A 15591-nucleotide genomic window follows, 5' to 3' on the forward strand; every position below is an offset into this window, starting at 1 on the left:
AAGAAAATCCTTCGTTTCCTCCACTCCCTTTAGGGTTCTTTTGTGTAGAAAACGCGACAATTTCCAGCGACGTTTCCGTTTTTGCAAGAATATATCAAAAATTTCTTAGACAGTTTCTTAGTAATTCTTATAACTCTATTTAGTTGTCTCCCAAAGCTACTCGGTCAATGTGATGGACGAGCATGTTTTACGCGGCAATACGGCAATTGTAAAATGCCATATACCAAGCTTCGTGGCTGATTTCGTGAGCGTATCCGCGTGGATTGAAAATGAATCGGAGGAACTTGTGGCTGATAATCTCTCCGGAGAAGCCATCGGTACATTTCTTTTCGAATTTCTTTGAATCATTCACAATAAATCTGCACGAATTTCGGTGGTTATTTTCGGTTAAATCCGTTCCTTATTTACAATCCTTTGATCCTTAAAAATTCCATAAGCCTCACGGCTTACCTTATCCCGCTTATCCTCCTTCCCATAGGTTAAGTGCTTGTAGTTTTGGCTTATTTTCTTTCAAGCAAGAATGGGTGGTCAATTTGAAAAAAAACCATACGAATAAAAAATTTTCTTAATTTTTTTTTAAATCAAAGTACAATCAATTAAATCTTAAACACAGCATGATTTACTTTAAATAATTTTTAACAAATCCATTCTTGCTTAATTTAAAATGCAATTTAGTAATGAAAAATTAACGTAATGCATGCTGAAATAAAATTTTCATTGTCAAGTTTAAATAAAATAAAACTTTTTGCAAGAACTTTTCGCTGCTAATTTAATGCATGTCGTTTGAAGTTATTGTTGTTGATACTGCCAAGGGCAATTCGTTCTAATTCAATGTTTTTTCTTCTCCTGCTAGACGGTAAATATTTAGTATTGCCGTCTGGAGAGCTGCACATTCGCGAAGTTGGACCCGAGGATGGATACAAAAGCTACCAATGCCGCACAAAACATCGATTGACTGGTGAAACGCGTCTCAGTGCAACGAAGGGTAGATTGGTCATCACAGGTAAGTACTTTATATAATTTTTTATTCTAAAAAATTATCCATTTTAGACACATTAAAAATTCATAAAAGCTCTGAAACTTTATAAAGTTTTGATGTAATTTTGATAAGAATCTTTATTTAAAATTGAAAATGAGTAAATTAAAATTAATAATAAGTTAAAAAGTTTATATCAAAATTTAATTAAAAATAAAAAAAATGCCTTTAAAATTAATTTTGATTCACACTTTTTGTGGAAAAATTGAATGTTTTATTTTGCATTAAAGCTCCACCAATTTGATGATATCTCAGTGGAATTAAGTTAATTTTCTTTACAGAATTAAGTCACAGCTTAAATGTCTTTTGAAACATCGATAAATAAGAAGAAGAATTAGATGTTCTCTGTGATTGGTTAATAAGCTTGAGGAGAGTGTTCATTAGTTAATTCTTGTCCAATTATCTTCTTAACTTTGTGGAGCATCGGTGCAAAGTTAATTTGAATAAATCATGCACATAATTTCAATTTTTCCATAAACAATCAGAGCAAAGATTTTAATGATAAAACAGTCAATTATAATGTTTCTTTAAATGAAAGAATAGTAAAACCATAAAAAAACAGATTAATGCATGAGAAATAAAAAGATTTATATAAAAGAAAAGTAAAATTGGCAACTTTCATTCTTTTTTGTAAAATTAATTTCAATTTATATAGTGTGGAGGAGCGTGTCGTCTTTTTTTTCTCTCTCTTTTCTCGCGCACACAAAAATTGGCTCTCTAACATCTCACTTTATTCATTTTTTTCGATGATTTGTTTACTAAATGGTTTGCCAAGCACGTGAGCACGTTTTTCGTGAATTCATGTGCCGGCAAACGAGGTGGATGACACGCACCTCAACATTAATCTTTTCAATATACGAATAAAATCAAATATATAGAATAATGCATGGTAGATATTAAGGAATAAAAACATTGCTGGTCATCAGTGTTCTGAGTACCGTCTCAGAAAATTGTTGAGCCACGCAGTGGAGATCACTAAATGCCTGAATGTTGGGATAGGGTACCCTGTTGCGTTCGTGTATTAAAAGTTTCTTTTTCATGCCCCCAAAACACTCGCTTTTCGAGTGTTTCTGGAAGTATGTAAAGTACATATTTTTCTCTCTCTTACTTTGTTATGTTGAGAAAATTGCAAGAGAGAAGGACTCTTAAAGTCACAATAAATTTTCCCCACATTTGTGTGGAAAAGAAAATTCTTTTTTAAAAGCTAAAAATAGCATGAGAAAGTTTTCTAATTTTTTTTTCTTCAAATTCTTGCTGAACGGTTGGCGATCGACTTCTTGCACATAAGAGAAAATTTCATCCCCATCATTTCCTACTTTATTTTCTTACCTTCCGGAATATCCTTTTCCACTAAAAGTTCTTCTGAATATTGTATAAATACTTTTCATGCCAGGTAAGTGGGTTTATGGGTTGAATTGATTTCTCCCTCTCTATTCTTCCAGAGCCGGTGGGAAGAGTCTCTCCGAAATTTCCCACAACTTCAAAATCAAGTAGTTTCGATTTGAAATCCGGAGAATATGTGACTCTTCTTTGCCCCGCACAAGCATATCCTGTTGCTATTTATCGGTAGGTTTAGTTTGTTTTAAAATTGATTTTTCTCATGATTTTCTCTTTGAACATTAAGCCTTTTTTCGGCTTTGTATTGGCATTTGAGCTACTTTAAGTTATTATCGTTTATTTAGTTATTATAGACCTTCTACGGCTATTAGTTTTCACATCTTCCTCCTAAAGCTAGAAGGCAGCTGAGCTGTAATACTTCCATCAACATAAATTGCATTATTTCTCTTCTGGCCAGCGTTAAAAAAGCTTTTATTTTTTCTTCCAAGAATCCTACCCCAACATTTCAAATTCATTTAAAAAATCTATTTTTGTATTTAAAAAAATTCATTTTAATGCTTTCTAAAATGAATTGACTTTATATTCTGCTTTCTAGAGCCAGTTGGGAGTGTTATGCCACGTCTTATGACGGGAAATGATATAAAAGTCCTCGTGAATCATGAAAAAGATTCCGTAACATTGTTGTGTCCAGCACAGGCATACCCTGTGGCTATTTTTAGGTGAGAAGAAGAAGAGAAAATTGTAGTTGAATGAAAAGTGGCGAAGAGAAAGAAAATTGTAGACCAATTTCATGATTTGCTTTATGGGTCTCTTCGTGAATATTTTATTATACTACAAATGCGAACTCAATGAGAGTTTCCTTCTACACCCAACACGGGATTTCCCATTTCCTTGCGCTCTTGGGGGAAATCGATAAATTTTCATTTTCGCACTTGTTGCAATTCAGAGCCAGTCGGGAGTATTGCACCCAAATTGATGTCTGGCGACACAACGAGGAATGTAGCTTCGGCACGAAACACCAGTCTAGCACTCTTGTGCCCAGTTCAGTCCTTTCCCGTGGCATCTTTTAGGTGAGAAAAGTTGAAGATTGTTTTTTATTCTTCTCTTATTAGATGTTCATGACACCTACCCCAACATTTTTAAGGCCTTTAGGATCATTTCGTTCTTTTTTATTGAAAATAAATTTTGGAGATTTTCCTTTCTTTTAAAAAATCTATTTAGAACCTGTTGGAAGTGTTGCTCCTAGACTCAGTGCTCATGATACCCTAACAGCTGAAAAGGCTAGAATAGGTTCAAGCCTAAATTTACTCTGTCCAGCTCAATCTTATCCCGTTCCGGCTTTTCGGTGAATTACGGAAACTTGCTTTTCCAGAAAATTCTTAGAAGAAAGAAAATTCTCTCATAAGCTCTTGAGAAAATCTCGAGAGGATTCGAAAGTTCCAGAAGAAAGATTACGCTTTCTTCCTTGACTCTTGGGTAAATCTATTAGGAAATTTATTGAAAAATCTAAGACAGGGTTTTCCACTCCTAGCATTTTGGCTTTAGTATTTTGAGAATTTTTGCTTAAACAAAAAAATGATTCTTTCTAGAACCCGTTGGCAGTGTTGCCCCAAAGGTTAATACACACGATTCATTTATTGTTGAGAAGGTTAAAAGTGGAGCGAATTTTAACCTATTTTGTCCAGCACAATCTTATCCTGTTCCGGCTTTTCGGTAAGACAATCCCACGCCCACGAAGCTAAAAAAATATTCAAGGATAATTTTCTTAATTGGTTAATTTGTTGAATAAGTAGGAAAGCTCTATATTTAGCCTTATGACGGAAGAAGAAAGTCAAGGTGTTCCCATTTCTCAACATTCAGGGAGATTTAGTCAGCATTATTGGATTTCTCATCAGAAAGATTTATTTCTGTTGTAGAACCCATCGGGAGTGTCAGTCCAAAAGTCAATGTGGCGGATGAATTGAAGATAACACGCGGAAAGGTGGGAATGAGCGTGAGTCTTCTCTGTCTTGCACAATCTTTCCCAATACCGGCTTTTCGGTAAGCGTGCGTTGAATATTTTATTAAATTACATTCGATTGCCTCCGTCTTACCTGATTTTCATGCTTCACGATATATAGGGCTTCCAACATTCAGGATTTATTTTACACCTGTTTCTCTTTTTTACCTAAAAATTCTTCAAGCGAATGATATACATATAGTTGGTGTCTCTGTCTGTTAATATTTAGAACCTGTCGGCAGTGTTAGTCCAAAAGTTAATCTTGGGGATGAATTCAAAATAATTCGTGCGAGAATTGCAAAAACATTCAATCTTCTGTGTCCTGCACAATCATTCCCAATACCAGCTTTTCGGTAAGAATTTTTGTTGGCTTTAATTTTCCGTTTATTACCTATCCCAACACTCGAGGCTTTAGTTTATTGAATTATCTACTTTATTGACTATTTGAATCTTAAATCCTACTATATAGAACCTGTTGGGAGTGTTAGTCCAAAAGTTAACTTGGCGGATGAAATTAATCTGGCACGAGCTAAAATGAATGAAAGTTTGAGCCTTATGTGTCCAGCTCAATCATTTCCTATTCCAGTTTTTCGGTAAGACACCTCATTCCACCCCCCAAATCCCAACATTCAGGATAATATACCTGATACAATTTGTAAAGTCTAATTTATTGTGAAATTTCCCTTTTTCCCCCATAATCTTTGAAGAACCTGTTGGAAGTGTGGCACCCAAAGTTAATATGGGCGATAAATTTGGAGCTGTGGTTGCGAGTGGATCGTCTCAATTGAATTTAATTTGTCCCGCACAATCCTTCCCCATACCTGTGTTTAGGTAATTTTTTTTAATTCGATTACAAAGGTTTGCGAAGAGGGTTCAATTTATAAGAAAGTTTTAATTCTATCGCAACATTCAGGGACTTTTCTTTTTGGAAACATATTTCTTATGATTGGATTGATATTTTCTTAATGCTCAGAACCTGTTGGAAGTGTCCGTCCAAGAGTCAACATGGGTGAAAAAATTGGTTTTGTGGTTGTTACGGCAGAAATAGGAACTGACTTGAATTTACTATGTCCCGCTCAGTCCTTCCCAATTCCCGTTTTCAGATAAATCAAATTGAAAGAGAATAGTTGAGGATCCTTAATGTAATTTTAAATCTTTAAAACCACTCTGTCCCAACATTCTAAACTAAAAGTTCTTTTAGAAAACCTACATTTCATAATTTGTTCTCAGAACCCGTTGGAAGTGTTCGTCCTAAAGTAAATATGGGAGATAAATTTGGATTTGCCGTGGTTAATGCTGAAATTGGAACAGGATTGAATCTAATGTGTCCTGCTCAATCCTTCCCCATACCTGTATTCAGGTAAAAATAAACTTCCAGGTTATCCTTCTTGCAAACATTCAGAGCATTTCGTTGGGTTTTTCTTGTTAAACTGAATTCTCTTCATTTTTGGTTAGAACCTGTTGGGAGTGTTGCACCCAAAGTTAGTCTTTCGGATAAGACAATGATTGTTCCAGCTGAAAATGGGGGGAATATAAGTCTTCTCTGTCCTGCACAGTCATTCCCAATGCCAGTTTTTAGGTAAATACTTCAACAGAATATCCCATTCAAACATTCAGAGCATTTTCATATCAGTAGATCCTAAAACCATATAATTCATCCTTTATGTAGAACCGGTGGGAAGTGTAGCTCCAAAAGTGAGTTTTCCGGATAAATTTGTTATACTTCCTGTTGAAGGAGGGATGAGCGTTAGTATTCTCTGTCCAGCACAATCCTTTCCAATTCCTGTATTCAGGTAAATTTAAAATCAGGGTATTTTCTCAATAAATTCAGAGCATTAACTGATCACTTCAAAGCATCATTCTCCTAATCACCTAAATTATTTTTTTTAATAATTTATTCTTCAGAACCTATTGGAATTGTTAGTCCGAAAGTAAATTTACTGGATCAGTTGAGGATTGTTATTGCCAAATATCATTCAACTTTTACTCTTCTGTGTCCTGGACAGGCCTACCCTACGCCTGTATTCAGGTATTGATGTTTGATCGATTTCCTCTTGAGGTTTTTGAAAGGGTCCATCCTTGTCCCACCATTCAGGTGTATTTAGTGACTGACTTGTTTTAATAATTAAAATGCTTTAACTTCGATTTGTCAGAACCGATTGGGAGTGCTTTGCCCAAGTTTCCAACTGGGGATAGTAGCCGTTCTTTTAGTGGTTATAGTCACTCGACCATAACTTTGTTGTGTTCAGCTCAGGCTTTTCCGGTTCCGGTTTTTAGGTAAGGTGCTAAATAGTTTACAAGAAGAAATAATTATAAAAGATAAATTGAAAACTTTGCAATATCCTTTGGGTCAAGTTTGTTTTAGTCCTACAAAGGGTATCCTTGGTACATCATTCAGGTTGAGATTATGAACAAAAAAAATAATTTTCATTCTAATTTCTTATTAAATTTTTAAGAACCTATTGGAAGTGCTTTACCAAAGTTTCCAACTGGAGATATTAGTCGTTCCTTTATTGGGCGAAGTAAATCAACATTAACCCTCTTGTGTCCTGCTCAGGCATTTCCAGTTCCAGTTTTTAGGTAAAGTTTTAAGATTTCGGTTAAATCGTGATTCTTTAGCTTCGATAAAAGACACTCTTTAGGATCCATTCTTCTGGCCTTGAAAAATCTGAAATGGTCTAAATAAATTCTAGATTTAACGATCCCAACAATTTAGGCATTTAGAGAATTTTCTTAGAATTGGTTATACTTCAGGAATTATTGAGAAATTTTATTTTTCTTTAGAGCCTGTTTCAAGTACAGCTCCGAGAATTCCATCAATTATTTTCAAACCAAGTATCGTAAATCATGGTGAGGCCATGTCAATTTTATGTCCAGCTCAAGGATTTCCTTCTCCTAGTTTCAGGTATACTCATTTACTAATTTACGAGGAAAAATCCATAAAAATTGAGGTTTCAATCTGTCTCAACATTTAAGCATTTTTTTTCATTTAAGAAAACTTTACAGCACGTTAAGCAATTTATGAATTTCTTTTTTAGAACCTGTATCAAGTACGGCTCCTAGAATTCATTCCCTAACATACAAACCTAGCACAGTTACAGAAGGTTTTGCAGTATCTATTTTATGTCCTGCACAGGGATTCCCTGCTCCTAGTTTCAGGTACAGCATTGGCTTTAAATTGTTTGTTTTGCAAATAGGAATAACACTCCTAGAATTCAGGCATTTTCTGATCTATTCTGTAATTTAGGAATCTAGCTAAATCTGATTTCATTTTACAATTCCTTTTGTCCTAGAACCCGTCTCAAGTGCATCGCCAAAATTACCTAGTTTGGTTCAAAAAGATTTCTTCATTGGTCATAAAAAGTCAATTGCTATGCTGTGTCCTGCTCAAGGATTTCCGTCGCCAAATTTTAGGTGCTTATTGATTTTATTCAGAAGTCTATCACAACATTATGTGGCATTTTTTTATTTTCCTTTTCTTATTATTGAATTACTTTATGGTGCTTTCAGAACCCGTTGGAGCTAAGGCTCCAGCATTGCCTAGTGAAGATTTTCAGAGATTATGGATTAGGCGAAATCGCAAACAGACATTTGCTCTCTTTTGCCCAGCTCAGGCATTCCCAGTTCCAGCATTTAGGTGATTAACTAAAATCTAAAGCTAAATTAATTTTTTTTCTAAAGAACCTGTTGGTGCAAAAGCTCCAACGCTTCCGAATGGGGATATTCAGGGTACATGGATACGAAGGAATTTAAATCAAACAATTACGATCTTTTGTCCGGCACAGTCATTCCCTGTTCCGGCATTCAGGTGCATTTTTAGTTTCTTCCCTAATATAAAATATTTTTTTTCTTTTTTTTTTGGAAAAAAATCTCAATAGAACCTGTTGGTGCAAAAGCTCCTGCCCTTCCGAACAGAGATAATTTGTCAATTCGAAGGGATTTAGGGGAAACCTTGACGCTTTTCTGTCCAGCTCAAGCATTCCCAGTCCCAGCATTCAGGTGATTAATTCGATAGTTTTATTAAGCTCAATTTTTCTTTGACTATTTTTTCGTACGAAGAACCCGTTGGTGCAAAAGCTCCAACTCTACCAAATGGGGATGTTCAAAGTCAGACAATACGAAGGAATCGAATGCAAACTATAACATTATTTTGTCCTGCTCAGGCTTTCCCTGTTCCAGCATTCAGGTGAATAAATTTAAAGGCTACAATTAAAAACAACGAATTATTTCTTCTCAAGAACCCGTTGGTGCTAAAGCTCCAACTCTTCCCAATGGTGATGTTCATAGTCAATCAATTAGAAGGAATCAAAAGCACACATTAACGCTATTTTGCCCTGCTCAGGCTTTCCCTGTTCCAGCATTCAGGTGAATAAAATTTAGGCTCGTTAAATGAAAAAAATCCATTTTTTCTGCCAAAGAACCTGTTGGTGCTAAGGGTCCTACATTACCAAGTGGTGACGTTAAGAAAACATGGATTGAGAGGCATTTAAGTCAAACTGTTACGCTTTTCTGTCCTGCCCAGGCATTCCCAATTCCGGCATTCAGGTGAATTTTTCAAAAAAAAAATTAATTAGGAGCAACGAATTTTTATTTTAAGAACCCGTTGGCGCTAAGGCACCTGCCCTATCTACTGACATAAAATTTTCGGGAATTGAAAGAAAAACGAATCAAGCTTTTGCCCTTCTATGTCCAGCTCAGGCTTTTCCTGTGCCAGCTTTTAGGTAAAAATAATATCTTGCGAGGGTGAATGACTCACAGTGTGATGAGATTTCCGTGGTTGTACCAGTGAGAGTAGTTTGTGTGTGTGTGGGTGGGATGAGGGTCGAAAAAAGGGAAATTGTATCACCATGGTGATTTTGTAAGCAATTTACATTTGTTTGACATGCGCACAGGGGTGGTAGATGACAATCAGCTGATAAGGGAAATTTTCAATTGATAACCTGTTGATACTTCCGCCTGGGATATTTCCCACGGAACCACGTGCTTCGGGGGATGAATGAATGTTGTGCGATTGCGCAGAATTTTCCCCTCAAATAACTTTCACTGACCTTTCCATGTGCAGAAATTTCACTCTCCACGACATACTTTCACGTTTACCCTAAACTTTATTATCCACTACCCAGTTTCCCAACATTCGGTGCAAGAGGGAAAGCAGTTGAGAAACTTTCTCACCACATTTGGGGCATGACTTTAATAAGAATTTTCTTTAAAGGGTTTGTTTTTTATTTTTCCGCAGAACCCGTTGGGGCAAAAGCTCCGGCATTTTCCTCAGATTCCAAGGGGAGTATTTTTGTGCGACCTGTAGCATCGAGTTTTGCTCTTCTATGTCAAGCTCAAGCTTTTCCGGTTCCTCTAATAAGGTAGCTTAAAAATAAAGAATGTTCGTAAAGTTTAGCCTATCCCAATATTCAGGATCTAAGAGACCTATATGTAGGGTAATAGGCACCTACTTCATAATCCTTCTTTTCCTCATAATTAGAACCCGTTGGAGCTAAAGCACCTACCTTTTCGACCGATTCAAAAATTTCCTCCTACGTGCGAGAAGTTGGTAGTAGTTTTGGGCTGCTATGTCAAGCACAGGCATTTCCTGTCCCATTAATCAGGTAAAAAAAAATTCCAGGATCTATAAAAGTTCTACTCTGTGATTTCTTTAGAACCCGTTGGAGCCAAGGCACCAACCTTTAGTTCAGAAGCAACAAGTTCCTCGTATAAACGAGCAATGGGGGAAAATTTTGGTTTACTGTGTCAAGCTCAGGCATTTCCAGTTCCCATCATGAGGTAAATGTCTGAAGTATATGAATTGTCGAAGAACACAAGAACGCAACAGGGTCCTTTGAAAAGTTCTGGGTGAATTTAAAATATGTTTTCTTTTTTTTGCAATTAGAACCTGTTAGTGCTAAAGCTCCATCATTTTCTTCTGAACTCAAAAGTATGAGTTTTCAGAAAGAAGTTGGTCATAGTTTTGCACTTCTGTGTCAAGCTCAATCATTTCCAGTACCTTCCATAAGGTAAAGATTCTTTCTGAAGCTTGAAAATCCTATTTTAAGAATTGGAGGCTATAACATTTACTTAAAACTTAAAAGAGATTTGAAGGGACATCCCGTTCCAACATTCAGTCTTAGAACTATAGTTTAAGACGTAATCCAAAAATAATAAAATTCCTTAGAACCTATTGGGTGGAAGTCTCCGGCTTTCAATACGGATTCCAAAAGCAGTACCTTTATCCGAGCTGAAAATCAAAGTTTTGGGCTTCTGTGCCAGGCTCAAGCATATCCTGTTCCTATTTTCAGGTAGATTTAACTCTTTTTGGCATTTCGTTCGCAACAAATTTTGATCAGCGTTCAAATCATTAGTCATCTTCATGTTCCTCTAGGTTCCCATTGATTCCTCAAAATATTCCTTTAAATTTAAATCATTCTTGTCCCTAATAAGGAATTTTCTCTTGTACTTTTTGCAGAGAGAAGTGGGGCATTTTTGGTGAGAAGTGAAGGTGCAGGTGTATAAATAAACTGAGAGCGTTTGGCCTACAACTTACCATGGGTCACAGGTGATGCCTTGCGTAAGTGTAAGTCTTCGCACCTAAATGCCTCAGCTTTGCATTTCTCCATTTTTGCCGCCATTCTCTGTGTTTTCACATGCTATAAAAAATCACGAATCGCACACATTTCATTGTTGGATCCTAGATTAGCAAAAAGACCTTAAAAAGAAATGCTAAAGGATCATTTTGGGGCATGATAAATGTTACTATTTGACATATTTTTGAATGATTTGAATGCAATGGAGTACCCGAGCTTTTTTAATTTTATTTATTGATTTCTTGTTTATTAATTTTATTTGTGCAGAACCTATGGGATCTGTGGCACCTAAAATAGCTGGTTTTCGACTACAAGAGTTGACAGTTGGCAAAGGGAGTGTAATGTCGATTCTATGTCTAGGACAGTCCTTTCCTACCCCGAGCTTTAGGTACCTACCAAATATTAGTTTGAGTTTTAAAACAAAATTGAAAAACTCTTTTTTGCAAGATGTCGATGGGGCTTCTGATTAATCAAACAGGGTTCCCTATGCTAATTCCTTCCTGACTTTCCTACATAACTTTAGAGAGATTTTTTTTCTGCTAAAAATTAGAGCCTGTTGGAAGTGTTCCACCTAAATTATCCGGAGATCGCCTGCAAGAAGTTAAAGTTCACAAGAATTTTTCAATATCCCTTCTCTGTCTCGGGCAGTCGTATCCTGTTCCTAGCTTCAGGTAAACGGTAGTGCTAGATTTATTGCATTTTGTGTCCTTTTTCTTCCGCTGCTATCCAGAACCTGTGGGCTCTGTAAAACCCCGTGTATCGTCAAAAACAATTGAGTTCAAAGATATTCCATCAGGAAGGACATTTGTGGGTTTATGTCCTGGCCAGGCATTTCCAGTTCCTGTCTATCGGTAGGGTGTTCTCAATTTAGATTCATTTTTAGACCAATTTTGTGAGTTTTGTCTCAATTTCCTCTTGTGGTCTGTGGTAAGTGGATGAAAAGTCATCTTCAGCTCCACTCATCATCTTTTGCATTAGGGTTGTGGAACAAAATGCCTCTGATTTGCCAACCCCTAACAATTGGCGAATTATACTAATATTATGCTATTTTCTATTAATCTTTAGATGGTACAAATTTATCGAGGGCACAACGAGAAAACAGGCTGTGGTTCTCAATGAACGCGTAAAGCAGGTTTCGGGGACGCTAATCATTAAGGATGCCGCAGTTGAGGATAGTGGAAAGTACCTTTGTGTTGTCAATAATTCCGTTGGCGGGGAGAGCGTTGAGACAGTGCTGACGGTCACGGCACCCCTTTCGGCTCGAATTGACCCACAGAGTCAGACAATTGACTTTGGACGACCAGCTGTGTTCACATGCCACTTCTCAGGGAATCCAATTAAGACAATCTCATGGATGAAGGATGGGAAATCCATTGGGCACAGTGATGCCATTCTCAGGATTGAATCTGTGAAGAAGGAAGACAAAGGCATGTACCAATGCTTCATTCGGAATGATCAGGAATCAGCAGAAGCAAGTGCAGAGCTCAAGCTTGGAGGAAGATGTAAGATTGAATCTTTTTGAATGAGAATTTTATTTAATTAACCTTTAATTTGATGCCTCTTTGCAGTCGATCCACCTGTAATTCGTCAAGCTTTCACGGATCAAGTCCTTCATCCGGGTCCATCGATGTTTCTACGTTGTGTAGCCGGTGGGAATCCCACACCGGAAATTTCCTGGGAGTTGGATGAGAAGAAAATTGTCAACAACGATCGCTTCCAAGTGGGGCAATACGTCACGGTGAATGGGGATGTTGTGTCATATTTAAATATCACGGCAATTCATGCAAATGATGGAGGACTCTACAAATGTATTGCAAGCAGCAAGGTGGGTGTTGCCACGCATTCGGCTAAACTCAATGTTTTCGGATTGCCATACATTCGTCCCATGGAGAAGAAGGCAATTGTTGCTGGTGAGACACTCATTGTAACCTGCCCCGTTGCTGGACATCCTATTGATTCCATTGTATGGGAGAGAGGTTTGTATCCCTTTTAAACATTCACAATGACCCTTGAATTGGCTAATTTTATACAACAAACATTCTATTTTTGCGCGGTTAATAGATAATCGAGCACTGCCAATCAATCGGAAGCAGAAAGTCTTCCCCAATGGAACCCTCATCATTGAGAATGTTGAAAGGAATTCAGATCAAGCAACCTACACGTGTGTCGCTAAAAATGCCGAAGGGTACAGCGCAAGGGGTGCATTAGAAGTTCAAGTTATGGGTAAGTTTGCAAGTATATTATCTCGCAGATTCCTCCAGCATTTGGGTGACGTTCACCACACACCAGCGTTCCTAATAATATTATGTGTGCACGCCAATAGATTGTAAAGTCAATGAGGAAGCCCGCATATATAGAGAAATTCCAAGAAGTATAAAGGAAAGCTCGAAGGAAAGAGATAAATCTGAGAAATTTCATTTAATTTGCAACTATAGTTGCAGCATAGAGTGCATTGAGTTTTCCTTTGAAGGGATTAAACTTAAGGAAACTTTGTGTGGTTTGCCTTTACCTCAAAGAGAAACTAAAGTACTTACTTAAGGGATGGTCACGTTATTTTGGAAACTCTACAGGAACAAAATGGCCAAAATGTGAGAATTTCAAATAATTTTTTTGAACACAAAAATTTATTTTCTGAATCGAAAGTAATGAATTCTTATCAGTATTTGGCCATTTAACATTAATGCAAGCAAATTTCGAATTTTTGGTTTTAAAATTGGCTTGAAAATCGCTCTTGAAAGTCCCCGAGTTTCCAAAATAACGTGACCATCCCTTAGATATTAAATGATTTAGCTGTGTTTCTTTCAGACACAGCTTTTGTGTACCGAGCAAAATCGAAAGTCGTCAGATCGGGCTCAAACTTGGTATGAGCACGAATTAGGGTCCCCACATTCCAAAAAACGTATGCGCCAAAAATAAGTTTTTTTCCGGCCGGCCGTCCGGCCGTCCGGCCCTCCGGATTATAAACTTAAATTGCAAGAGAACGGTAATAGATAGAGACTTGCGGTAAACGGCAAAGTTTAAATATCGACCTGAAGAAATCCGATTATGATGTCAAATCCACCCCCCCACCCCCCCGTCCGCCATTTTGAATAACCTCAAAATTTTGTTTTTGCTATATCTCAGCCCCTGTAATAGCTAAAAATCTGAAATTTTTATATGTTGTAGGGGCCATCAAGAGCTTTCCAACGATACCTCATTTTCGAATATCGGTCAAGCCGTTTAGTCAATATGGCCGCCACAATTTTTCATCGAAAATCGATCATAACTCGAAAACGGCTTGACCGATTTTGATCAACCCGGGCTCAAATAAAAGCTCTCAACAAACCCTACAACTTTCTAGAACATCCAAAGTTTTAAAAGTGACCGCCGGAGGGCCAAAAATTAAAAACAAAATTTTCGATGAATATCTCGAAAACGGCGACATAAATTTTTTTCATTTTTTGATATGTTATAGCTGACCATATTATCTAGCTCCATGCCAAAAATGAAGAAAATCTATGGATCCGTTCTCGAGATATAGCCTTCCAAAGTTGACATGTCATATCTCGGGTTCTACAAGTCCGATTTTGATCAACTCAAGCGCAAATGAAAAGTTTCGTGAAACCCTACAAATGTCTAGAACATTGCAACTTCGAGAAATGACCGCAAGAGGCGCTAAAATCAAAAACAAAGTTTTCGAAAATTTCGAAGTCGAATTTTTCGAAAATGGCGACATAAATTTTTTTAATTTTTCGATATGTTATAGCTGACTTCAAGACCTTTCCAACAAAAAAAAATTTATGAAAATCTATGGATCCGTTCTCGAAATATGGCCTTCTAAAGATTTCTTAGGGTATGACTTTTCAACTTTTCCCGACTTTGCGCGTATTTAAATTAATTCGCGTTCTAGTTTGCTCTCACAAAATTGGTATACTGAAAGAAACACAGCTCTCGTAAGCTTGGTCAGCTTACCAGTACATGTTATCATTGCAATTCATATTCAATTGGAAATTCAGTCAGGAAAAACTCACAAGATTTGAATGAAATATACTTATTCACATAATTTTTAATGCTGAAGCTTTCCAACAATATATACATAAGCTAACTGTTGAAAAAGTAATTGTTTTTTTTATTTAAATTGTAAGATTAGAAAACTTTAAGATATTTTTTTGATAAACAATTAACGATAAAAATATATCAGTATTTACTTCCTTTGAGATTAAATTAGATTTTTTTTCTATTTTATTATCAAAATCAGCATAATGTTAAAAAATATTTATAAATAATTTATTCAAATTAACTTTGCACCGAAGATCCACCAGTTAGATAAGCAGAGTCAAACTATAATTATCCAATGAAGACTTTCATCGAATTTATCAACCAATTAGAAGGATTTTTCAATTCTTCTTATTATTTATTGGTTCAAAAGAGATTTAAGGTGCAATTTAATTGGATAATGAGCAAAGTTCCCTCCACGTTTTATTAAATAAGGAGGAGTCTCCGTGCAAAGTTTTAAATTCATGTCTTAAAAAATTCAGAGAGCGTCACCAAGGGAGGAATCTGCAAATTATTTTTTTTTATAAAATGAAAATTATATTTTCCCATGTATAAAAGATATTCTTCGCACATAAAGATGAAGGGTTTTGTGCGAATTTTCAGAAAAA

The 15591-nt window shown here is 36.4% G+C and overlaps 1 protein-coding gene across 50 annotated transcripts in view; it reads left to right on the forward strand.

Annotated features, from left to right (window-relative positions):
- LOC129796334 (cell adhesion molecule Dscam2) overlaps window positions 1–15591 on the forward strand; it is a 66226-nt gene that overhangs the window by 13609 nt on the left and 37026 nt on the right. For 27 of the 50 annotated variants that reach the window (XM_055838256.1, XM_055838203.1, XM_055838350.1 and 24 more), the window contains exons 6-10: window positions 854–1003; window positions 2479–2602; window positions 12014–12450; window positions 12517–12924; window positions 13010–13171. In XM_055838256.1, coding sequence (XP_055694231.1) covers window positions 854–1003; window positions 2479–2602; window positions 12014–12450; window positions 12517–12924; window positions 13010–13171 — 1281 coding nt within the window. Of the gene's footprint in view, window positions 1–853; window positions 1004–2478; window positions 2603–3963; window positions 4088–4290; window positions 4415–4602; window positions 4727–4842; window positions 4967–6096; window positions 6167–6526; window positions 6651–10075; window positions 10152–10539; window positions 10664–10860; window positions 10939–12013; window positions 12451–12516; window positions 12925–13009; window positions 13172–15591 lie in introns of those variants that run through there. The other 23 variants (XM_055838395.1, XM_055838457.1, XM_055838295.1 and 20 more) reach the window with 10 other exon arrangements.

This window comes from Lutzomyia longipalpis, chromosome 1 (assembly GCF_024334085.1).
Source record: "Lutzomyia longipalpis isolate SR_M1_2022 chromosome 1, ASM2433408v1".
Classification (NCBI taxonomy): domain Eukaryota; kingdom Metazoa; phylum Arthropoda; class Insecta; order Diptera; family Psychodidae; genus Lutzomyia; species Lutzomyia longipalpis.